The following is a 24,442-nucleotide window of genomic DNA, read 5'->3' as shown; positions in this document are numbered from 1 at the left end:
ATCAGGAAATAGGACTTTGAACGGATATAGAAATACATAGATGTTGCGAGATACTTCGAGGCGCTTCAAGACGGACCGCGACGGGTAAAGAATATTGAACGGCGTTTGCAGTGCTTCATGCTGCCACCGTCCTTCCATTGCCCAGTGCTCCGCCTGCCCCAACCTTGACGCCGCCCTTCTTCCTCGCGCCAGCGCCACCGCTCTGCGGCGTCACGTTCTCCTTGTCCGCCTCGTGACCTGCCGTGGTCCTATTCGCGTTCACCGTCCTCTCCACCAAACTGGTGCCGTCCCTAAACCTCGCCCTGAATAGCACATTGGCGTTGGTAAACAGACCCTCCTTGAGCGAGACCACAATGAACTGACTGCCCCGGAATCGGTTGCGGAACAGCTGGCCAATGTGCTGCGTATGGCTCAGGTCGAGCGCCGCATCGATCTCATCCAAGATGTACATCGGCGCCGGCTTGAACTGCAACAGACTCATGATCAGGCTGAGCGCGATCAAACTCCTCTGTCCACCGGACAGCTCGGTGAGACTCTGCTTCCACACCGTGCCAAGTCTTACCTTGACTTCCAGCCCCTGCGTCAGATCCTGGTTCTCCGGTGGCTGCAGTTTCGCATAGTTGCCCGGAAGGAGCTCGCCGAAGATCGAACCGAAGTCGGCATTTACCTTCTCCCACGTATTTTGCAGCGCATCGCGTTTGTAGCGGTCCAGCTCGGTGATGGTGTCTTCGATCTTGTCCTTGTCCTTGAGCACCGTCGACAGCATGGTCTTGAGCGTCGACTCCTTCTTCTCGACGCCCTCGATCATCGACAACACCTTGGGGTTCACCTTCTTGCGCATCCCCTGCTGCGTCTCTTCGAGCTTCTTGCACCGCTTGCGCACCTCGCCCATGTTGTGCTTGCCAAAGTCGTACACCGTGCCCGCTTGACCAAAGAAGCGCTGCTCCGACTGGATCCATTCGAACTGGTTCTCGAGCTGCTGGATCGACTTTTCGTATCCCGCAACGTCGCCCGTCAGCTTCTCGCGGTCGTGTGTGAGCTGCTTGATCACCAGAGCGCCATCGGCAATCTCTTGCTTGTTGGACTTGAGTGCGTTTCGTAGTGCCGCCAGCTCGTCGTCGTACCCAGAGAGCGTAGCCCGCTCCTCGATCAGCTTGGCCTCGACCTTGTCCACATTTGCCTGCAGTTCCTCCAGCTTAGCTTGCATGTCGGCGAGCTCGGCTTCCACCTTCTTGATCGCGCGTTCGCCATCGCGAATCGCCTTTTCGCTCGCCGTGATCTCGCCACGCGTCTGTTCAATCTCGAGCTCCAAGGTGCGCACCTCGCCCTGTCGCGCCTTGATCTCGCCACTGCGCTTCTGCACTTCGGCCTTCTTGCGCTTGATCTCGGCTTTGAGTTGGTCGAGCTTCGAGTCCTTGTTCTTTTCAAATTCTTCCATCTCCTTTTCGAGTCGCTTGGCTTCTTTGCCCGCGTCCTGTTGGCGCTGCTTGGCCGCGTCGATGGCTTGCTTGAGCTCAGCGATCGACGTTTTGGCCTTTTCAACTTCGCCGATGATTCGGGTCGCGTTGGAACCGCTGATCTGCGACTCGAGCAGCGTGACTTGGTGGCGCTTGAGATCGAGGTCACGCTTGGCCTTGGAGAACGAGGCGATTTGAGCTTTCGAAGACTGAATTTCGGTCTCGACCTTGCCGAGCTCGAGCTTGGCCTCCTTAAGCGCCTTGTCGATCTTGATGAGGTCTTGCATCCTGACCAGCACGTTACCCGAGTTGGGCTTGGATCCACCCGAGAGCGTTCCTGCAGGGTCGTAGACGTCGCCATCGAGCGTCACGGACTTCATGCGCACCGCATTGTCAAACGTGACGCGCTTGGCCGTGGCGGCGTCTGCGCAGACGAGCGTGTTGCCAAACACGTACTCCATGGCACGGCTCACCTCGTCGTCGTAGCCGACCAGCGTCAAGGCTAGGTCGACCTTCCCTGGTGCGAGCTTCTGCGCCGCACCCACCTTTTCTGCACTGGCGACAAAAGCGCTGATCTTGTTGAGCGGGATCAAGGTGACGCGCTTCTTGAGCTGACCATGCGCCAAGAGCTTGGAGCCTACCTTCTCGTCCTCGACGACGACGTTGTAAAGCCGGCCACCGGCGCAGATCTCGAGCGCCGTCGAGTACTTGTGCTTGTCCTGTTCGAGCTGGATGAGCGACGCCACCAGACCTTTGACGCGCGATCGGTCAAAGTTGGGCTCGGGGTCCGAGTATTGGAAATCCATGCCGGCCAGTTTGGACTTGAGCGCCTCCTTGCGCTCGAGCAGGTCCGAAACACGTCGACTCCACTCGGCTTTAGATTGGAGCATCGACTTTTCCTTCTCGTCGTCCCAGCCGAGCTTCTGCATGCGCGCTTCGAGCTGCTCCACAGCGGCACGCGAAGACTCGAGTTCGTTCAGGAGACCTGCAGCGTCCTTCTGTGCCTTTTTGGCCAGTGGCTCCTTCTGCTTGACCTCCTTTTCGAGATGGCCGATGCGCAGTTTGGACTGTTCGATCTCGGTGCTGGCTGCGGTCTCTTCGGCGCGGGCAGAGGCGATCTGACCCATATAGCCACCGGCGGAGCTTTCGCCCGCTTTGGACTTGGAGGACGAGGCCATACCGGTGAGAAGCGTCTGGAGCAGCTCGTCCTGTTTGTTGACATCAGCCACAGCACCGTCGTAGTCGGCTTTGAGATTGGAAAAGGACCCCGCCATATCGACGAGCTCCTCCTCTTTGTCCTTCAGTGTCTGGTGCAAAGCCTCGAGCGAAGCCTGGTCTGCCTGCAGCTTCTTGCGCTCCTCTTCGACCGAGCCCATCTTCAGATCGACGTTAGTCTTGCGCTTGACGAGGTCGTGTTGAAGCTCCTTACTCTTGTTGACGAGCGCCTGGAGTTTGCCGCCTTTAGTCATCTCGGCCTCTTTCTTTTTTTCGATTTGGGACAGCTCCTTTTCGATGCTCTCGATCTGACGCTTGAGCGCCTTGGCCTCGTCTTCACGGTCTTGCACGTCTTGCGACTTTTGATCGACGAGCGCCTTTCGCTCTTCGTACTTGGCGCAGCACTGCTGCCATTCGTAGGCTTTGGCGAGACGGGTGAGGCGGTCGAGCTCTGTACTGGCTTTCTGATACTCGAGGAAGGAGCGCTTCTCTTCCCTGAGCTTGTCGAGCTTGGGGGTAATCTCTTCTTCAAGCAAGGCGGTGATCTCTTTGACCTTCTGGTCCTTTTTGGAGATGGTCTTGATCGCCTTGTCCTTGCGGTCCTCGAACATGCGCGTGCCCGCAGCCTCCTCGATCATGGACAGGATCTCTGCTGGCTTCATGTTGAGCACTTTGGTAATCTTTCCTTGCATAATGAGGAAGTTGGGGTTGTTGATGTTAAGCTGGACGCTCTGGAACATGTTCTGCACGGCCTGCTGCGTAGCCTTGTGGCCATTGATGAGGTACTTGCTGAGACCGCCCATAGCGATCTGGCGCGTGACGGTGATCTGCGGGCTGTTTTCAAACGAGACAGGCGACTTGCTGCGGTCTGTGTTGTCAAAGACGATGGTGACCGAGGCCTTGGTGATACCGGCCTGACCTCGCTTGTAGATGAGATCTTGGAGGTTGTTGGCTCGAACAGCCGTGAGATTGGTGATACCGAGCACGAAGCAGATCGAGTCGAGGATGTTGGACTTGCCGGAGCCGTTGAGGCCGGTGATTGCGTTGAACGATGCATCGAAGCCGGACACGTGCGTGCGCACGGGATACGACTTGAAGCCGTCGATGATGAGTTCCTCGATACGCATGGCTAGTTATGACTGTGGGTGCAGCAAGGTGGGTCGAGGGATCTGAGCTGGAAAGGGACGCTAGGCTGTCAAGCTGGCCCTTCGCAGTTGCAATGTGTCGCGATTGTGCCGCAGATGGAAAAAAGTGTGTGAGCCCGAAGATGTAGACCTTGACTCTCTAGGCCAGCGAGGCCATGGTTCTGTGCCGTGTTGGTGGAGTGGTTGAAGTGCAAGGTGCTATCGTTGTCGGTCTTTTCAATCGATCGATGGAGACGGATGGACGAAGGGAAGCAGAGATGGACAGGCTGATTAACCTCGATTCGTCGATCAAAGAAAGCTGAGTTGAGCTTGAACGGATGGGCCGAGCCAGGTGTTGATCTCTCGCTGTACAGTCACGCTGCTGGGTTGAAACTTTTTGGCGCGCCTCCAAGACCAACACAAAAACGCGCTTTTTCTTTTAGCTGTTTAGCGCTTCTCAGTGCCTGCAACTGCCAAAATACGCGTCTCAGCAGCCAATTTGGCAAACAGAGCTTTGTTTGTTTTCGGTATCACGTGCGCCTCATTTCCGAGAAGCACTCTAACACGCTTGGGCAAAAGAGCTCACGCCAGCCTGCCAAGATCATGGGTGATGGTGAAGGTGGCTGACGGAACTCCTTGTCATATTGCTGCGTCTGTTTTACAATCTAAATACGCCAATAGCCTGCTGGATGCCGTCGTAGATGACCGTGTTGTCCGCGGGAATGTACTGCTTGGTAATGAGCTTGATCGCCTCCTGCGCCACGACACCGCCCAACAGCGCTGTTGTAGGAGGCAGACTGGCGTCACCCGATCGCACGAGCTCGCCCACGCTCTGCTCGATCTTGTCCCATTCGTCACCGTCATCAGCAAGGCTGAATCTCGTCGTGGTGATCTTCCGTGCCAGAGTCAGCAGCTCTTGCTCGTCTTTCGAAGTATCCTGCAGCGTTGCAACGTCGCGCATCTTGACGTCCAGCACGCTCGAGTCGACCTCGCCCGTGGGGGTTTCCGACTTTTGCCTTTTAGCTGCTCGAGGTGCATCGAAGGCTGAATCAGTCTCGATGCTAGTTGCGGCTGTGTAGGAAGATGACGCAGCAGCAGTATTGGATGTGGGCGAGGAAGACGAGGTGTGTGGCACTCCCGGGTATCGCCCATGTTGCTCGAAGAACGCGTCGGCTGCCGCAAAAGCTATATGGTGCTGAAAGGTGCTGGGGTTGACTGGATCCAGGAAGGCCAGCATCGCGGCTTCTTGGTTCGGATCTTCACTTTTCTGCCTTTCGCTGCGTCCCCGTATCAGCTTGAGGTAGCCTGCATGCTTAACAAACGCCTCGATCTCGTCATCCGCAATCTTGCCCTCAACGCCTGCCGACCTGCACGTCTCGGTGACGAGCTGCTTGAACTGCGCCAAATCCTGCAGCGATTTGGTCCTGTAGGTGTTTTGCAGCTTGATGTAGCCCGTGGATGTGGCTTTCATGTCTGGCACCGATCCGGAAAGAGGAAGCGACCGTGTAGGCGATGCGGCCACGAATTCGCGCAGTGCACGCACCAGGATCCAAAAATTGGTTGAGGATGGCGTGAGATGGTTGCAGGCGACATCCTTGAACATGGCTTCCACTTCGTTAGGAACCCCTCCCCCGCCAACGCCACTGGAAGCGAGAGGTCGCCACAGGTGCTTGCCCAGTGCTGAGACAGCCTCGTCAAAATTCTCAGCATCTGGATTGCCGGCCAGGCGCGATGCATTGATCAGCTTGACGAAGGCTTCGCGATCTTTGGATGTGGGCAGCTTGCCTTCGTGAGCGGATTGCCACTCGATGAGCTTCTTGATGAGGATGACGGGGAAGGGAATGTGGCTGTGCTCTAACGTGTCGCTCGTGTTGAGGTCGAATTGCTGAGCAAGGTCGAGCAGCTCAGGGAAGGGCCGTGTGATTCGCAGATCAACGACGCTATCTGGATGTGTTTCGATGATTCCAAGCTCCTTGAGGCTGATGTGCATCTCTGCCAGCATGCCAGCGCTACGGACCCGGAGAAGAGGCACTTGCGGTGATGGAGGCTGCAGCGCCCACAAAGCATCCGAGAGGGCCAAATCAAAGGCCCTGGACTGATTGACAGAGATGACCAGCGTGAAGCCGGCGAAGAAGCTGGGGTTCGATTGCAGGAGTGAAGCCGGGCTCTGTGATTCAGGCAGAGAATCATCTCAAGGTCAGTAAATCTCGAGTGAAGAAAGGGCTAGAAGCACATGGGTCACCTACCCCGAGCTTGGCCTCCGAAGTGACGCTGGTGTTCATCTCTATCAGTAGACGACTCATTTCCTCGGCCGCAGACTTGCCCTCGCTTTCGCCAGGCTGCAAGAAGAAGTTGACGCCCAGATCAGCACCATTGACAATGGCATCATCGAGCAGCACAAACGAACCAATGCCGGGAAGGACAAGATTCTTGAGGATCTGTGCTGACAGTGCTGATGCTCCTATGACGAGAATGCGGGACTTTTCCAGCGATGACTGTCCTGACGAAGCCCAGAGTCGCAGCTGTCGGTCGTATCGCTGTGTATGTGCCGAGGGTCGTTGATTCGTGATGGTCGAGTCTGTCTTTGGGAGTGGATCCACGCCGAGGCTCGACATGGTGATAGGTATAACCAGCAAAGGAGAGGAACTGGGTGTGTTGGTAGAGGCTATGGCCGATTAAAGAAGCTCGACAAGACGCAAGGATGGATAGGTCCACGACTCGGTGCTTAGTATGCAGAAGGTGGAGGTCTCAGGCTGAAACTGGCCAGCTTTTTTAGCACAGACCAACACGACGGCGGCTTCCGCTTGTTCTTCTCACAGCCAAATTTGACACGCGTGACAGACTTGTAAATCATTAATTCAGCGCGAGACGCAAAACTCAAGTGTTGGTCTTGCTCGCTGCTTCCATCATCGGCCTGTGCTCCAAAGTCTTGCTCTCCGGAGGACCTGACCGCTGCAAACAATGGCAACGTCGAGCGCAGCGGCACATGCAGAGACAATGGCGACGAGATCGAGCGCAAGCTCAGCTGCGACCGACACTCGCAAGGTGTCATTCCAGTCAACATCGGCAACAGCTCCAAGCAGGTCATCATCATCGGCACACCTTGCATCTTCAAGCTCGTCAAGGACAGGAGCCGCAACTTCAAGCTCACAAGCGTACTCTGGCGTGACTCGACGCCACTCGCTCTTCGGCACGGAGGACAGGATCGTGCTTGACATTGGCAGTAGATACTCCAAGTTTGGGTTCAGCGGTGAACCCCGCCCACGCGCCATCGTACCCTCGGTCAACTTCGCTCAACCTTCGACATCGTACCTCCGTCTCGATGCGACGTCTTCCACCGCGGGGCTGTACAGCATTGGAGAGACGCTTTGGGATCTTGACGTTGAACGTTGCGTCGACGACCAGCTGCGCCGAGGCAAGCGTTCTCTTGTGCTGGCACAACTCACGCAGCTACTCCGCAACGCCTTCACTCAGCATCTCATGGTGGATCCCAAACAGAGAAAGGTGCTCGTAGTTGAGAATCCAATGCTGCCCAACTCGGTCAAAGAGATGATCTGCGCAGTGCTCTTCAACAACTTGCAGGTGCCGTCAGTTTCGTTTGTGCCTGCGCCATTGCTCAGCCTGTTGGCCGTGGGTAGAATCACAGGTCTCGTTCTCGAAGTCGGATATCTTGAGGCGACGTTAATGCCGGTGTACTACGGACGGCCGCTCACGAGTTATACGGTCTCGACGACGCTAGCAGGCAAGCGACTGAATGCGAGGCTGAAGCGTCTGCTGCTCCGGTACGGCAAATTTGTCGCTGCACAGGCAAGCCTGCAAGATTCTGCCAAGTCACTTCGAGAAAGAACACAAGCAATTGATCCATTGCTGCTCACGGACGATCGACTGGAGCAGATCAAGTCGAAAGCGCTGTTCGTCAGCTCATACGATCCAAGTGTGAGCGGGCTGGAAGACTTGTTCGCCGAACTGGAAGTCGAGTCGACGGACTTAAGCGCAGGGTCAGCAGCTTCCATTCTTCGGAAGTACTCATCCGCTTCCACTGCCACACCTTTCACTTTTGCAGTGACGCCGAACTCTGTTGACCCGCAAGGCACCGCTTCGCTTATTCAAAGCGTCTCGGCTCCGCCCGGTTCGTCGTCGTCGTCCACTTTCACTGGGGCATCTGCTCCTAGCCAAGTATCTGGCGTGATTGCGATTCCGGGCTGGCTGCGTGAACGAGCTGCGGAATTCCTGTTTGACAAAGGCGACCACGACGATCCCGGTCTCATCCAGATGACGGTCTCGGCCATCTCGAAGCTCCCCATCGACCTGCGTCGCACCATGTGCGAAAACGTCCTTGTATCTGGCGGCACGGCGATGCTGCCTGGCTTTGCGAACCGATTCCGAATTCAGCTGGCTATGGCTATCGAAAAGGCAGAGCAACCGGGTGGGCAACTGTCGTTCGACCGACATGCTTTCCGTCAGCTCAAGACCAATGGGCAAAGCGAGGACAAAGAAAAGGCGCGGGGCTCAGGGCTGCACCGCTCAGTAGCAGTGTTGAATGATCCTTGGCCTGACATGTCGCAGCTGGAGCATGGCAGCAAGGGCAGCAAGGGCGGTCAAGGAGGATCCGCACCTGCTTTTGCGGCCAACCTGCTTGCGTGGATGGGGGCATCACTGGCCGGCGCTCTGAAAACAACTTCGCTCAATGCAATCACACGCGAAGCATACGACGAAACACACAACAAAGCGACTCAAGAAGGGGCAGCCGAGTCAGAGGAAGCAGGCAAGGACGACGACAAGAAGGAGCCAAAGAGACCGGCGATGCCAGCGACGAGCAAGCGAGGCTCGTTCGTGGGTGTAGTGGGTGGACTGGAAACGGGCGCATACGGAGGACTGGCTGCGGTGAGTCGACATCTGATCGGCGTGCCCTCATCAGCTGCTTCTAAAGGCTCGACCGCTGTCAAGTCGGCCGCAGATGACGTGGATGGTGGTGATGGATGAAACCGTGTAAGCTGAAATGCAACAGTGACGGTCGCAAGCTTGATTAAAAGTGCCACACAACGCCTGGAGCGATCAAATGAGGTGTCGAGTGGTGAGGATAGTGAATGCACATCATGTGGTAAATGAGATTTCGAGACAGAGCCATGGGTGTACCCTAGAACATGCTTTGTTTCCATCTTGTCTTGAGGTCAAGGTTTTGGTGGGAGGGCCGGTTGCTGATGGTACAGAGTGAGGAAGGGCCGGGATTGTATTTGTTTCTGGTTTGCGAGAGAGTTACTCGTTAATCTTGGCGAGGATCTCCGAGTCGCGGATGAGCAGGTACTCGTCCTCGCCGACCTTGATCGAGTTGCCGCCCCAGCTTGGGAGGAGCACCTTGTCACCAGACTGTACCGAGGTGGGCACGATCTTGCCATCCTTGTCGGGAGCTCCGGGGCCGGTGGCGATGACGCTAGCTTCGGGGAGAGGCGACGAGGCGACCGAGGAAGGGAGGAAGATACCCGAAGAGGTCTTGGTCTCGGGCTTGAAGCGCTGCACCAGGACGCGGTCGAGCAGGGGAACGACCGATTTGATCGAGCGGATGGTGGACTGAGTGGCCTGCGTAAAGCGAAAAAGCGAGGAGAATGTACGGGTTGTGTGGCCGAATCGAATGGGAATCCGTGAGAATGGCGTCGGATGAAGCGAAGGCGATGTAGACAAGGAAGGAGACGAGGGTCAGTAAGAGGCGTTCCCAGCCATCGTCTTTAGTCGGAGGAAGCCATGCTGCTCGCTATTGACTCTGGCAGCAGCAAGAACCGTCTTGCTACGACCAATTACGACGAGCTACATACCATTGTGACTATTGTGTTTTGCAAAGGCAGACGAGATGGGGTCAGAAGGATGATGTCGAATGTCAAGGCGACGCTGAGCAGTCTCGCCAACTTGACACAGACGGCAACTGGTAAGAAGCGCTGTTGAGAAGCTCGAAAATTAAAGCTCGGGACCCGGACTGAAAACGCTTTCCTTCTCATTCGCACTTCTGACCACAACTACTTCATCACAAGCTTAATCTTCGGGTCTGGCATCTCGTCTGCTGCTCCTGGCATCGTGAAGCGGAGCATTGTTTGGAGAATGTCACTCGACCCCGCTCTGCGTTCGAATTCGGTCTGGAAGCTTCGAGAGCCGGTTCCTGGCAAGGCATCATGGATAGCATGGCAGAATGCAATTTCTGACTCTGTCCGCTAAGCCCGCCCGCACCCAGTCACAGACCTCTGCTTTCCAAGAGTGTGGAGAGAGGACCAGATCGGGCCAAACCGTGATCCTTTCTTGCTTTCTTTTTTTGTCCCCTCAGAGGCGCAGCAGCGGTTAAGCAGAAAATTGAGTAAGCGGTCGGTGAAAAGCCGGCGAAAAGAAAAGAGAGGAGAAGAAGGCTGAGGAAGCTTCTGTTTGAAAAAATAATTTCTTTTGGCAAAGGATCGGGAAAGTGTGGAGTTGAAGGCGGCGGCGGCGGAGGCTCAGCTCTTCCCTTTTTTTTTCCCTTGTCCAGAAGAAAAGGTTGTACTCTGGAAGAAACAAGAACTGCCTCGTTGAGCCACAAAGAGAGAGCCAATCAGCTCGACACTCCCAGCTTGCTCTGAATCGGGTCAAAGGCTTAAGCTTCCGGTATTCGTTGCGAAATAGAGTCGTCCGGCCGGCTAGATCCTGAGCCTTTGTGGGCGGAAAAAAAGTGTCTCGCTTTGGAGTGTGTGCGAGTGGTTCTTCCAACACGGTTGGACGGCAAGCAAAGCTGCAGCCAATCAGCCAGCCACACAGACCCGGCTCAGCTCTACCTTTGCCTGTTCTTCCTCTTCTTCCTCCCTTTATCCTTACACCACCCGCTTCCCTCCTCCCCCGCTTGTTCTCTCTCTCTCTCGTTATCATCGACGACGCAGTCAAGGAGGATCACCTTTCGCACCCTTCCCAATACTTCCCCATAGCCGCAGCCCGTCATGTCGCTTCTTCGCAACGCCGCTACCCCGGCCCGCAAGGCCGCTTCCAACCAGGGACGCAGCTTCTCCACCTCGCTCGTCGCCAATGCTCACAAGGAGGTCAAGTTCAGCAACGAGGGCCGTGCCGCCATGCTCAACGGTGTCAACCTCCTCGCCAACGCCGTCTCGGTCACCCTCGGCCCCAAGGGCCGCAACGTCATCATCGAGCAGCCCTTCGGCGGTCCCAAGATCACCAAGGATGGTGTCACCGTCGCCAAGTCCATCACCCTCAAGGACAAATTCGAGAACCTCGGCGCCCGTCTTGTCCAGGACGTCGCCAACAAGACCAACGAGATCGCCGGTGACGGCACCACCACCGCCACCGTCCTCGCCCGCGCCATCTACGCCGAGGGTGTCAAGAACGTCGCCGCCGGCTGCAACCCCATGGACCTCCGACGAGGTGTCCAGGCCGGTGTCGACGCCGTCATCAAGTTCCTCGAGACCAACAAGCGCGCAGTCACTACCTCAGCCGAGATTGCCCAGGTCGCTACCATCTCGGCCAACGGCGACCAGCACGTCGGCCAGCTCATCGCCACCGCCATGGAGAAGGTTGGTAAGGAGGGCGTGATCACGGTCAAGGAGGGAAAGACCCTCGAGGATGAGATTGAGATCACCGAGGGCATGCGCTTCGACCGCGGTTACATCTCGCCCTACTTTATCACCGACGTCAAGACCGCAAAGGTCGAGTTTGAGAAGCCTCTGATCCTCCTCTCGGAAAAGAAGATCTCGGCTCTTCAGGACATCCTCCCTTCGCTCGAAGCCGCCGCTCAGCTTCGTCGCCCTCTGCTCATCATCGCCGAGGACGTTGACGGCGAGGCCCTCGCTGCCTGCATCCTCAACAAGCTCCGCGGACAGCTCCAGGTCGCTGCTGTCAAGGCGCCCGGCTTCGGTGACAACCGCAAGAGCATCCTCGGTGACTTGGGCATCCTTACCGGCGCCCAGGTCTTCTCGGACGAGCTCGAGACCAAGCTCGACCGTGCCACCCCCGAGATGCTCGGCAACACCGGCGCCGTTACCATCACCAAGGAGGACACTATCTTCCTCAACGGCGAGGGCGACAAGGACCGCCTCGCCCAGCGATGCGAGCAGATCCGCGCCGCCATCAACGACACCACCACCTCCGAATACGACCGAACCAAGCTCCAGGAGCGTCTCGCCAAGCTTTCAGGCGGTGTTGCCGTCATCAAGGTCGGCGGTTCGTCCGAGGTCGAGGTCGGCGAGAAGAAGGACCGCTACGACGACGCCCTCAACGCTACCCGCGCCGCCGTCGAGGCCGGTGTGCTCCCCGGTGGTGGTGTTGCTCTGCTCAAGGCTTCGCTCTCGCTCAACGAGGTCGCCACCGCCAACTTTGACCAGCAGCTCGGTCTCTCGATGCTCAAGGCTGCTCTTACCCGCCCCGCACGCACCATCGTCGAGAATGCCGGTGAGGAGGGCTCCGTCGTCGTCGGCCGCTTGCTCGAGAAGCCCGGTGACTTCACCTACGGCTACGACGCCAGCGTCGGCGAGTACAAGGACATGATCGCTGCCGGTATCCTCGACCCCTTGAAGGTTGTCAAGACTGCGCTCCAAGACGCTTCCGGTGTCGCTTCGCTGCTCACCACCTCCGAGTGCTGCATTGTTGAGGCTCCAGAGGAGAAGGGCCCTGCTGGTGGTATGGGCGGTATGGGCGGTATGGGTGGCATGGGCGGCATGGGAGGTATGGGATTCTAAATGCTCCCGCCGGCCAGTCTCACCTCAAACCAAAAGCAAGACGTCTTCTAACACAACCGTCGTCGTCTGTCTATGCATAGCATTTTTCCACCTTTCTCTGCTTTCTACACCAGTGTATTTCAATAGTATTCCCTTTTGCCTACTCGTCAACAAGAAAATAACTCGGTCATTCATCACCACTCTCTTCTCTCGTCGGTCGAGTGTATCGACCGTGTCATTGAGTTTCGCAGGTCAAGTGAAACGCAACGTGTGAGTGGCTACATACTAGATGGGAGGTTTAGAGGCGGATGCTGAGGTGGGTTGAGAAGATCGGGTTTGGAGCCACAGTTTGGCCCGTGCTAGACGCTCGGCTTGCTTTTGTTTTTTGAGTAATGCTGCGTCTTGTTCATCTGCTGCTGGTATCACATCTGCGGCTGGTATTGCTACTGTTGCTTCTGTAGTCTCTGCTTCCTTCTCCCTAGGCTGAATGTCCGACTCGTTCTCGCTGTCGCTATCGCTATCACCGTATGCGACCAGCCCCCCACCACTGCTGGACTTTGCACCTTGCCCGCGTCCGCCCCCGTCATCGCACATCTTCAGCGCCTCTTCGTAGCTCACCTCACCCTGCCGAGCCTTCAAATCTTTCCAAATCTGACCCAGCCTGCGCTGCTCCCCACCATCCGTTCGTAAGAAAGCGAATCGAGGATCACCTCCGTGATTGGCGAGGATCTTGAGTTCGAGCAGCGAAACGTTGGTCGAAGAGGACACGACCTTTGCAGTCTTCTGCATCAGTTCGAACTGAGATTTGCTCAGCGGAGGTGGCATTGCGTCTTCCGCTGTCGTAGAGGTAGGAGGAGGAGGGGAGGGGGCGGGAGAGTCGAGTTGGGCCAAGCGTGCAGTGTGTTGTGCTTCCATTGCGGCTTTTGCTTTTTGATGTGTGAAAGTGGCAGCTTCGTCAGAGGTCATATAGAAAAGGTCTTCTGTATCGCTGTCTAGGTCCGACCAGCCTCTATCGTCTTCGTCTACGTTGGTGACTCTGCAAATCAGTGGTTTCTCGGGCAGTTCCGACAGCAGGTGTACGGCGTCGTATCGATCACTTGTCACTTCCCGTGTGCCGCAGCTGCTCGTCCATGTGACCAGGCGCGCTCCGTATTCCTTCCTTTCCCCATCTGCACAGCAGAATGAAGAGGGGTGAAGCGATCGCTTGAGCTGGGCATTGTGATTGAGAGTGATCTCGTACGAGGTGGGATGTAGCTCGTCGGGCGTGGGGCTATAGCGAGACGTCGAAGCGGAAGCGGAAGCGGCTCCAAAGATGTGAGCGGCTGAAGGTGTTGAGAAGATATCGTCCTGGTCGATCGCGCTTGTCGGAAACTGATCGTAGAAGCGCCGCCGCTTGGATGGAGGCCGGCTCATGATGTGACGGCTTGAGTGTCGCAGGTCATGGCAGAGGTGATTGGAGCAAGGAAGGGAGAAAGGCATGCATCAAGTCGTTGAACCCTGATTCTCAGAAGAAAAACTCCACCTCCGATTCCCGGAAATCTGAAAATGTTCTTTCGGATTGAGCGTGGACAACCTGCTTTGCTCACTTGTCATGAGCTCATCATTCCCTCGCACCTCCCAGCAAGACACTTAATGGCAACCACGATCACTTATCAAGGCACAAGGAGTCTATCACCGTATCACGAAGCCGCCAGCATATCGACCGACCCAGAAGGAACCAAAGCAAGGTCAAGCGAGAGGGCAGCACTACACAGATGTCTGACTTTTACGTTCGATACTAGTAAGCATTTCGGAGCACTTCTCCCGCACCACACCCAACCGTCCAGAATCAGCGGGAACTGTCACTGACCCTTCCGTTCCACTTCCAACCTGTGGCTCTTCTCGCATCACAGCACCGGCCATCAAGGCAGACACGGCCACGAGTTTCTTGAATTCGAATACTCGCGCGGTCGACTACGCTACGCAAACAACTCGAACTACCGCAACGACAGCCTCATCCGCAAAGAGAGTAAGTCCCTCGTACTCCTAGAACAGCACAAACACACTTTGACATTCACCCATCTACTGACTCTGCGGCAATCTCTTTCTCGCGCTGGACGAATCGACAGTGTGGATCAGCCCATTGATGGTGAGCGAGCTGAGGCGAATTGTGGAGGAAAGCGAGATCATGCAGGAAGACGATGCGAAGTGGCCCAAGAAGAACGCTACGGGTCGGCAGGAGCTTGAAGTCAGGTTGGGGAAAGAGCACATTTCGTTCGAGGTGAGTGGTTCGGCGCGGCTCGTCCTTGAAGATTAATTCGTAGCTGCAATGCTGACCGTCGCTTTTGATGTTTGCACACGGGATCGCTAGACGGCAAAAATCGGCTCACTAGTCGACGTGCAAGATAGCGACGATCCAGAAGGTCTCAGAGTCATGTACTACTTGGTACAGGATCTCAAGGTAAGTGTTCATGCTGCATTGAGGCGGGCTTAGGAATTGGTGTAGGAAGGCATCCGTATCTGACACCCGTTCACCTCTGCCTCTAACCACGAACGGGCGGCTCTTGCACCATTGCGATCGCTTACAGTGTCTCATTTTCAGCCTCATCTCAATGCACTTCAAGATCAAGCCCATCGGTTGAAGACGTCACTCAAATGGGCTCAAGGGCACGCCAATCGCTTACCATCTCGCTCCCGACTTCAACTCTGTACTTCTAGCAGCTTCCTATACAAATGGCATCGTGCAACGCATGACCTTGGTCGATTGAGAAACGGGCACCAGGATGTAAATGACTACACGAGGTGATGGCGCCACGTTGAAACCTTTGAAGGAGGTGGGCGCAATGATTAGATACTCTCTACATTTAAACACACAAAAGCAGACCTAGAAAGAAGGCACAAAAAAAGACGCTCTTGCCTCACGCCTTTTTTGCTCGATGGTCAAGCTGCGACTCATACCAGTACTGCAAGACGCATCGTACGAGATCTTACAAGGCTATCACTGACCAGAACAACGCAGTTCGGAAAAGCCAGTGAGCATCGAGGCACTGAGTCAAAGCACGCAGAGGCGCAACGATCTTTTCCCGATCTGCTCTAGAATCGCCGATACTACGAATGCATTTGGCCCATGCACTCGCTACGCGCGACGCGTCCCACACTCGAACGGTTGTTTTTCTCTGGAATGTGTGATTACAAAAAGGAAAAGCTTTGCCTTTCAAAGACAGCAGAGCGCGCGCGTACCTTCCTCTCTAAAGTCACATTAACCCGCCACTTCTCCATCGTGTGTGCACTCCAGCAATGATGCTCTTAGCTTGCCTGTCTATAGCGATTGTCTTCAGCAAGACGTTCTCATATTGGTACTGAAAGCTTCGATAGCTGCCTGATCAGCTTTGTAAACATAAAGGCAAAGGAATACAGCGACAGCCAAGCTGAACGAATACAGGATGAGGAAACTCCGTGCTCATTCTTGGGTGGCAGTCGAACAGTCTCCTCAAATGCGAAAGCTGAGGAGGATACGGGCGCTTTGGCGCGAAATTCGGACGTGCTTCGCAAATCCTCTCTACTGTGGATTTGTATTTGAATATATCGGACGCGTGCCAGCCTGCTATTTCCCTTTTCGAACCGGTTCTGAATTGAAAATCAACAGCAGAGGCTAATCTTGAGTCCGAGAGAGCGCTCTGCACGAGAGGAGAAGCAAGGGAAAAAGAAAAAAAGAACAACACTTTGCGACTCTCTCTCTTGAGGAGAAGCGTGGCCGCGCGCGCCCTCTTGTCGTCCCCGACTTGTGTGAGAGTGGGAAAGCAAGCGTGCGTGCGTGTGTGTCTGTGTCAGTTTGGAAGAGACAGGCGTGCGTGTGTGTGTGTGTGTCCGTTCGTCGCCGTCGCAGTCCAACACTTTTTCGGGACAGAGAGCCAAGTGTGAATTTCCTCTTTCCCCTCGCCCAGCCAGCCAGCCTGCCAGTCGGTGAGTGAGCCAGTCAGCCAGCTTTGAGTTGGTGACCGCGCGCCTGCCTTACCGCTTGTATGATCACCACCGACCACCATCTTCACCTTTCCTCTCCCGGCGACCTCCTCTTTCTCCACCTAATTCCCATCACCACCTTCGTTTCGACAGTAGGCGCACTACCCTCCTCGCTTCGTCACCTATAGTAAGCTGTAAGTTGTGCCGCAATCATTTATCAAGCAACAGGCATATCATCATCCGCGGCGACACGACTGCCGTGATCAGCAGAAATCGCATACACCAGCACGATGCACTCAGCACAGGGCACGCCATACGACTGTCTTCTCAGCACTCTCCGAACGATTATCGGCGTTCCGACAGCTGCACCTATTATCATGACATCGTTTACCAAGCTCAGAGCACGCGTCGATGCTGGGTCGATGTAGCCAGACCAGTTCGTGAGATGGAGAGGGAGCAAGCTTGATGGGTTATGAGACCGCACTATTGCTCGTTCAGGACTTGGTCTCGTCCGTCGCGCACAACAAAGAAGTCGTTGGGGACAAGGCGTTCGGCGGGAAGGACAAGCAAAAGGGACTCATGGATTGCCAGCAAGTGCAATCAACTGCGACACTTCTTCAGCTTCCATCCACACCGCCTCCCGAAGCGCTTCCCTGCTTCCTTTCATCACATACGCTCTCGAGCGGTACAATTCTGCAAGTAGCTCAGCTGGCTGACCTTTCGTCCTTTTCTACTCATTGCCACCACCCAGTCATCCAACAAACCAGGACCCACCTTCGAACCTTCTTCTAACCTTTCTTCAAGATGCGCGAGATTGGTAAGTCATCACGCTCTCCACCAGCAGAGATCGAGCTCCGTACGATGCATCGATCTTCTGACACGTGTCCTCTTCTCACCTTTCATCACCCACCGCCAACTCTGTCTCCCTCCACGAATCTGCTGTCCGCCATCCTCTTCAACGCCCACAGTCCACCTTCAGACCGGTCAGTGTGGTAACCAGGTCGGTACCAAGTTCTGGGAGGTGCTCTCGGACGAGCACGGAATCGACCACAACGGTAACTACATCGGCACCAGTGACGACCAGCTCGCCCGCATCAACGTCTACTACAATGAGGCCAGCGGCAACAAGTACGTGCCCCGTGCCGTCCTCGTCGACTTGGAGCCCGGTACCATGGACTCGACCCGTTCGGGCCCGCTCGGTGGCCTCTTCCGCCCCGACAACTTTGTCTTTGGTCAGTCCGGTGCCGGCAACAACTGGGCCAAGGGTCACTACACCGAGGGTGCCGAGCTCGTCGACTCGGTGCTTGACGTCATCCGCAAGGAGGCCGAGAACTGTGACATGCTCCAGGGCTTCCAGATCACCCACTCGCTCGGTGGTGGTACCGGAGCCGGTATGGGCACCCTGCTCATCTCCAAGATCCGCGAAGAGTTCCCGGACCGCATGATGGCCACCTTCTCGGTGCTTCCCTCGCCCAAGGTGTCGGACACGGTGGTTGAGCCGTACAACGCTACTCTCTCGGTGCACCAGCTCGTTGAGAACTCGGACGAGACCTTCTGTATCGACAACGAGGCGCTGTACAACATCTGCTTCAAGACGCTCAAGCTCAACGCGCCCACCTACGGAGACCTTAACCACCTCGTCTCGCTCGTCATGTCCGGTGTTACGACATGCCTGCGTTTCCCGGGTCAGCTCAACTCGGACCTGCGTAAGCTTGCCGTCAACATGGTGCCCTTCCCTCGTCTCCACTTCTTCATGGTCGGGTTCGCGCCTCTGACCGCGCGCGGCTCGCAGTCGTACCGCGCGGTAACCATCCCCGAGATTACGCAGCAGGCGTTTGACAGCAAGAACATGATGACCGCCTGCGACACGCGTCTGGGCCGCTACCTCACCTGCGCCGCCTACTTCCGTGGCAAGGTGTCGATGAAGGACGTCGAGGACCAGATGCAGTCCTTCCAGCAGAAGCACTCGACCCAGTTCGTCGAGTGGATCCCCAACAACGTGCAGACGGCGCAGTGTGATATTCCTCCTCGTGGCCTCAAGATGTCGGTCACGTTCATCGGTAACTCGACCGCGATCCAGGACGTGTTCAAGCGTATCTCGGAGCAGTTCTCGGCCATGTTCAAGCGCAAGGCTTTCTTGCACTGGTACACGGGTGAGGGCATGGACGAGATGGAGTTCACTGAGGCCGAGTCCAACTTGCAGGACTTGATCGCCGAGTACCAGCAGTACCAGGATGCCTCGGCTCTGGATGAGGACATTGAGGGCGAGTACATCGAGGAGGAGGAGCTCGTCCAGGAGTAAGCGCGCGGTCGCTGCGGTGTTTCTCGATTTCGAGTGTCGAGCGTCGAGCGTCCAGCGGTAGGAAGTGGACAGTAAATAGCCAGAAGCTCGCTGCAACGACCAGATTCTAGTCTCGATGCCGTGCTTGCTTTTGAGCCGGGTCGAGATGTCGGCTTTTCATGTCGGTGTTGCGTGTATTGGCTGTTGGCTGTTGTTTCTCTCAGCTTACCGGTTGGTGCTCGACAGCGTCCAAACTTTTTGCCCGTTTCCTGTTTTCGGTTCTTCTTTCTTTCCTGATACACAAGTGATCAACATAACCCTTTTCTTTGTCTCTTGAAATTACTTAGCTATGTTACAATACTCCCGTGCGATGTCTGTGTCAGGTGCGGATTGCAATGGGTGCGTTTGATGTGCTGGAGAGGGCTCAATATACAATGAAGGCAGGCCAGCAGCGTTGGGGCGGTTGAAGAGGATGGGGCAAAGTTTAACACGAAGGCTCCTCATTCAGTCTAAGCAGTCTTGGTCTTGAAGCCGGTGGCGACTTTGCTGGGTGCGAGACAGTACAGCTGAACGTGCACGATCAGGGCGAGCCGCGGAAGAGCCGGGTGAAGAAGAGAAGATCTGGCGGAAAGAGGATGGAGCGGTTGACTGGGCCAACGGCGTCGGTTCCCGATTTTGTTTTGCGGGGAAGCTTTCGTGGGCGAGCAAAAGCTTTCACAGACCAAAAAAAAAAAAAACGAATTCACCCAACTGTCTTGCCCCAGCTTTAGACGTTCTGTCATGGCTTGAAAAGCCAAAGCTCCCCTGCTGCCATTCATCCTTTCAAAGCCAAGCAGCATCCCCTTTTTGGCCTTCCTCCATTCGCTCAAAGAACAAGTGATGATTGCTCGAAGGGGGGGGGGAGAACGGCGATTGATGGCTGATTCCACTTTCAACGACTGACTCTATTTCTAATAAAATCGGTTAGGAAAGTGAGGTCGGCTCAAGGATTATGATCCACCTCGTGCATTCAATGAGATTAAGAGTGAAAAAGCTGTCGAGGATGAGGTCACGCAGTGAAGGAAGGGAGCGAGAGCGGACGGTCTAATCTGCGTGAAGAGGCAGCCGCAGGACGTGTTTTTCCTTCTTTCCAAGACAAGAAAGAAAAGGCGCACGGCTCGTTTTCAAAATTCGGACTCAGCTAGAGCAGCTGCTCCACTCTCACACACACACACTCTACATCTGAGAGCCTCTCGCCGTGTGACGGAATAGGAGGAGACGTGCGCAATTCCCGCCCATTCACGGTTCATTCTAGTGCGCCGCTGCTGCTGCTACAACCACAAACGCACTGAGCCGAGTTCGAGAGATTTGACAGCTTTCCCTTTGCCTTGAACCGCTGCTGCTGCTGCTCCCTCTCGGCTTTAGCTTGGTCCTCGTCGTCGTCGTCGTCGTCGTCCAAGAGCACACGCACGCACGCACGCACGCTCGCTCGCTCGCGAGCACTTCCAGGCGCATCGTCGCTTCTTCTCATCTTGCTTCTCTTCTCGTCTCTCCGTTCCCTCGCCCTCGCCCTCGTCCTCGTCCATCCGCCCTGCACTTGCACTGCAGCTCACCTACCACCATCCTCGTCATCGGCTTCGTTTGGCTCTGTCACCTTCAAGCTGACACCGATTGCTATACCCGTTCGCTCCCGTCGCTTCTCGGTGCAAACAACGAACATCCTGCAGCGGCTTAGCAACTGCAAGATCGAGGACTCCGTGGATAATCTCGTCGCATCCAGTCTGGACTCTTAGCGCTGCTTCTCAGCTCGTCATTCGTTCTATCAGCGATCTATACGCCAACACATCCTTCGGACGGTAACAGCCCTCATCATGTCCAAATCCGTAAGTCCAGACAAGAGCAGTCTACCATTCGGAAGCCTCGGTGTGACTAATCTCTTGCAAATCTGCCTGTTCCTCTCCTACAGAACAAGTCCGAGCTCTACCTCAAGGAGCTCGACTCGGCCAGACTGCGCGGTAATTGGCTCAGCGAACAGCCAAGCCAGTCTGGCAAGTCCTTGCCTTGGAAGGAGCTTCTGCGCAAGTTCGGCAAACACAATGCGGACAAGCCCTGTGGGTGTCAAAGCTCCGTTGTCAGCCCTTTTGCTTAGCAATGGAAACACTGACGCCTTCTCTCTCTCTTCGACCCCTTTCAGCTCTGCTTGCACTAGCATCGATCGAACAAGAGCTAAAAGCCAACATCCACAACTTCTATATTGACTCGGATTACACGGACGCCTCGCATTTGAACGACTATAAGCTCCATCCACGCACGGGTGATGCGACGCTCTTCCCACCTCTCATGCAGCCCGGAGCAGAGGGCGTCGGCTGGTCCACTGAAAGCGTCACCCAGATCGCAGACCGCGTCCTCGAGTACGGCGACGGCACCAACCGCGCTGCCGCAGTCTCATTGCGTGTCTTGGCTCTCTTCACCCTCGGCCGTGACGACGAGGCGGTCGACATCATCCACCGCGAGAGGTTCATGGAAACCGCCGGCGAATCAGCCGCTACCCCGGAGATCCACAACAGCGCACTCACTGGTCTCGTCATCCAAGGCTTCACCCTCTACGGCATGGCCAACGAGCGCCTCCTCTTCTCCAAGAACGAGCCTGGCTACGCTCCCTTTGCTCTCGCCGGTTTCGCCCGAGCCATTGAGCTGCATGAGGCCGTGCGTGGCGGCAAAAAGGCCAACGCGCTTCGGGGTCTGCAGGCCGACGAGATCGAGAGGTGGGCCGAGGTCGCCCTCTACCGCAACTCGCTCCTCTCCATCCGTGCTGGCGAACCCGTACAGAGTCTGAATGCGCTCCGTTCCTACCAGGCACACGCAAGTCGCTGGCACGCCGAGTTCCGTCTGCCGCAGCGCAACGTCATTCACCGTTACTATCTCCGCGTCCTCAACCGCTCCGCCGAGCTAGGCACCTATGTCGATCCACCAGAGCTGCCACCGCCCAGTCGCGATGATTGGAGGAGCAAGGCGTACCAGCTCTCGGTGGTCGCAACCGTTGCCTCGCGCGTCCAGATCCGCGACTATGAATCCGAGCGTCTCCACCGCGACCCTGCCGCCCAGCGCATTGCTCCTGCATTCACCTCGGCCCGCGTCACCTCGCGCACCGTCTCCAAGCGTCGCCCCAGCTCTTACCGAGAGCTGCGTCCGCCCACGGTGTCGTGGTCCAACGAGTCGCTCACAGCTCAAAAAGCGGCTTTCAACTCGCTCCAGAAGTCCACCGCCTTCCCCAAAGCTGGCCATATCAACGAAGAGGTGCTCGACTTTGCCGACGAGATGGTAAAGGCGTGGCGTATCAATGGTGGGCTCGGAGGCGAGCAGGCCGACGAAGTCGCCGAGATCCTGCACGGCCTTGTCGAACTCACCTTCCACTCGCAGCGCATCGCACGCTACCTGGTCGAGGTGCTCTTTGCCGCCGAGTGCTTTGATGAGGCCAAGCGCGCTTTGCAAGCGTATGTGCAGCTCGTCGAAAAGGCACGCGAAGCCGAATCCAGCTCTGATGCCAACTCGCACGGTCAAGAGGCGGAGACCAAGCAAAACGGCGAGAAGCATCAGCAGGGAAATCACGAAAAGCAGCAGCAGCAGGCCAACGGCACCAGCACTACCTCTTCCCGGGACCACGACCCGGACGAGGTTTACGCAAACGCGCTCGCACACGGCGCCTACATGGTAGGACGCCACGCCAACGACTTTGCGCTTGCCAATAAGATTGCGTCCAAGGCGCTCGCGGTGGTGCAGGACAACGAGGGCAAGTTCAAGCCTGCCTTCCAGAAGAGTGCCGAGTTGTTGGCCCGCTTGAAGCGTGTCAGTGGCTTTGTCAAAGCAGGGTTGGCCATCCAGGTGGCAGATCCGGTTCGCAGACCCGTGTTGCAGTCCGAGGCGCTCGCCGAGCTCACCACGGCTGCCCGGCTCGACGACCAGTCCTCCGAGGCTTTCTACCAGCTCGCCTTCCTGCAGGCCGAGTTGCGCGACGTGCATTCTGCCATTCAGTCGGCTCGCAAAGCGGTCGAACTCGAGCCTGCGGATGTCGAGTCGTGGCATTTGCTCGTGCTTCTGCTTTCCGCGCAGAAAAAGTACAAGGATGCGTTCAAGATTGCCGAGGTTGCGCTGGACGAGTGCGACAAAGACGACAAGGGAGCCAGCACGGGTGCGGTCAATGGTACTTCGCCTGCCAACTTTGCAGCTTCGCAGCTGCTGAGCGTCGACTATCCGCCACGCCCTCTTGAGAGGAACGAGTCGATCCTGCGGCTCATGATGACGTACAACGCATTGGAAGAGCTCAACGATGGAGTCGAGAGCGCTATTGCTGGACAAAAGGAGCTGTTTTCCTACTTCCACCGCGTGTTTCCGTATGCTGCTGCTGCTGCGGCAGCTTCAGCTTCGGCATCGTCAGCGGGAGAAGTCACTAATGCTCGGGCCTCGAAGGATATGGGTGGATTGCGTCGATACGGCTCGCTGGCAGCTGTGGGAGGCGAGAATAGCAACGATACGGTGCTGGCACGTTCGCAGACGACGGCGGGTCGCGCACGATCGTATGCACAAAGGTCGGTGAGCGCTGCGGTGGGCACGCAAAAGAGCAATGCGGCCATCTTGCCAGGTATGCAGTTCGGCAACGCGGATGAAGAGGATCTGTCGCGGTCAGGCGCCGAGCGAACACTCGAGCACCTCAAGAAGCAATCGCTCGCGCTGGCCAAGATCTGGCTGCTCTCGGCGGCAAGCTTCCGACGCGCTGGCCAGCTCAAGGAGAGTCGATCTGCAATCCAAGAAGCGGAACGACTGCAGCCGGGCCTGGCCGATGTGTGGGTGCAGCTGTCGCTATACTTTGCCAACAACGGCTCGAATCGGCTTGCGGTCGATTCTCTGTATAAAGCGCTGGCGTGCTCGAGTGCCGATGTGGCTGCGTCAGTACACCTCGCGCGACTGTTCCTCGCGGATCCGGAGCTCAAACCAAAGCACGATGCTGCGACGTACCACCAACACCACGCTGCGAGTGGAAATGCGTCGACCAACAAGCACGAGTCGACGGCCGAGGCGACGTTGAGCGCCATGGCCAAGGATCTGTCGTCGGTGAGCCTGGCGGAAGGCCTGTTGACGACGACCACCAAGGGCGCCGGATGGGACTCGAGCGAGGCGTGGCTGTTCTTGGGGCAGGCGGTTCAGAGGAGCCAGCGGGCACAGAGGGCGCGAGAATGCTTCGAGTATGCGCTGCAGCTCGAAAACACCAAGCCTGTTCGTCCGCTCTCGAGTGCTTTGCTGCGATGACAGCTTTAGACGCGGCGCCTTCACCATTCTTTTAGTATGCGAGGCCCTTCTTCTCATCTATGTTCCGGATTAATCGTTACTAATGCTTTTGACATAATCTGCTGACGGCTGTGAAGGGCGGCAGTACATTGAGCGATCGAGGTCGAAGCAAGACGAGATGTTGAGAGAGCGCAAAGGGCTTCTTAATCTTTTCCTTCCTTTTGGGTGAAGCATGTGAACTGCGGGGTTGCGGGGCGGTTGCGACTCACACGAGGCCTGGATGATGTGATTTCTTCGCGGCAGCAGACAAGCACAGTTGAAAAGAAGAGATTTCACGATAATATTTTAAAAGTGAAAGGCTGCAAGGCTGCAGAAGACCGCACTACTGCTGCACACACAGACCACACACAGAGACACACGCATAAGCGTCTCGGACTGCATTTCAGCAGTGTGTGCGCACGAAGACAGACACAGAGATTCAGCTCGCGG

General features: G+C 56.3%; 9 protein-coding genes across 9 annotated transcripts; 5 read left to right on the top strand and 4 right to left on the bottom strand.

The window, feature by feature from the left end:
• Positions 1-115: 115 nt before the first annotated feature.
• Positions 116-3,799, bottom strand: EX895_003228 (uncharacterized protein; the record flags this gene model as incomplete). Its single annotated transcript, XM_029883826.1, has 1 exon — positions 116-3,799. The coding sequence occupies one exon, from the start codon at positions 3,797-3,799 to the stop codon at positions 116-118; it is 3,684 nt and encodes a 1,227-aa protein (XP_029739632.1).
• Positions 3,800-4,454: 655 nt separating this feature from the next.
• Positions 4,455-6,411, bottom strand: EX895_003227 (uncharacterized protein; the record flags this gene model as incomplete). Its single annotated transcript, XM_029883825.1, has 2 exons — positions 4,455-5,963; positions 6,043-6,411. 2 exons carry the CDS (start codon positions 6,409-6,411, stop codon positions 4,455-4,457), a joined length of 1,878 nt encoding a protein of 625 aa, XP_029739631.1.
• Positions 6,412-6,757: 346 nt separating this feature from the next.
• EX895_003226 (uncharacterized protein) lies at positions 6,758-8,779 on the top strand (the record flags this gene model as incomplete). Its single annotated transcript, XM_029883824.1, has 1 exon — positions 6,758-8,779. The coding sequence occupies one exon, from the start codon at positions 6,758-6,760 to the stop codon at positions 8,777-8,779; it is 2,022 nt and encodes a 673-aa protein (XP_029739630.1).
• A 273-nt stretch (positions 8,780-9,052) lies between these two features.
• On the bottom strand, positions 9,053-9,609 carry EX895_003225 (uncharacterized protein; the record flags this gene model as incomplete). Its single annotated transcript, XM_029883823.1, has 2 exons — positions 9,053-9,373; positions 9,607-9,609. The coding sequence occupies 2 exons, from the start codon at positions 9,607-9,609 to the stop codon at positions 9,053-9,055; spliced, it is 324 nt and encodes a 107-aa protein (XP_029739629.1).
• Positions 9,610-10,743: 1,134 nt separating this feature from the next.
• Positions 10,744-12,492, top strand: EX895_003224 (uncharacterized protein; the record flags this gene model as incomplete). Its single annotated transcript, XM_029883822.1, has 1 exon — positions 10,744-12,492. The coding sequence occupies one exon, from the start codon at positions 10,744-10,746 to the stop codon at positions 12,490-12,492; it is 1,749 nt and encodes a 582-aa protein (XP_029739628.1).
• A 264-nt stretch (positions 12,493-12,756) lies between these two features.
• EX895_003223 (uncharacterized protein) lies at positions 12,757-13,884 on the bottom strand (the record flags this gene model as incomplete). Its single annotated transcript, XM_029883821.1, has 1 exon — positions 12,757-13,884. The coding sequence occupies one exon, from the start codon at positions 13,882-13,884 to the stop codon at positions 12,757-12,759; it is 1,128 nt and encodes a 375-aa protein (XP_029739627.1).
• A 341-nt stretch (positions 13,885-14,225) lies between these two features.
• EX895_003222 (uncharacterized protein) lies at positions 14,226-15,092 on the top strand (the record flags this gene model as incomplete). Its single annotated transcript, XM_029883820.1, has 5 exons — positions 14,226-14,251; positions 14,364-14,479; positions 14,580-14,731; positions 14,822-14,911; positions 15,039-15,092. The coding sequence occupies 5 exons, from the start codon at positions 14,226-14,228 to the stop codon at positions 15,090-15,092; spliced, it is 438 nt and encodes a 145-aa protein (XP_029739626.1).
• A 2,122-nt stretch (positions 15,093-17,214) lies between these two features.
• EX895_003221 (uncharacterized protein) lies at positions 17,215-18,712 on the top strand (the record flags this gene model as incomplete). The annotated part of the gene is made up of 2 exons (XM_029883819.1): positions 17,215-17,227; positions 17,379-18,712. The coding sequence occupies 2 exons, from the start codon at positions 17,215-17,217 to the stop codon at positions 18,710-18,712; spliced, it is 1,347 nt and encodes a 448-aa protein (XP_029739625.1).
• Positions 18,713-20,541: 1,829 nt separating this feature from the next.
• On the top strand, positions 20,542-23,974 carry EX895_003220 (uncharacterized protein; the record flags this gene model as incomplete). Its single annotated transcript, XM_029883818.1, has 3 exons — positions 20,542-20,553; positions 20,637-20,781; positions 20,865-23,974. 3 exons carry the CDS (start codon positions 20,542-20,544, stop codon positions 23,972-23,974), a joined length of 3,267 nt encoding a protein of 1,088 aa, XP_029739624.1.
• Positions 23,975-24,442: the final 468 nt, after the last annotated feature.

Source organism: Sporisorium graminicola, chromosome SGRAM_20 (genome assembly GCF_005498985.1).
Source record: "Sporisorium graminicola strain CBS 10092 chromosome SGRAM_20, whole genome shotgun sequence".
In the NCBI taxonomy this organism is placed as follows: domain Eukaryota; kingdom Fungi; phylum Basidiomycota; class Ustilaginomycetes; order Ustilaginales; family Ustilaginaceae; genus Sporisorium; species Sporisorium graminicola.
This window is presented reverse-complemented; position numbering and strand designations above follow the sequence as displayed.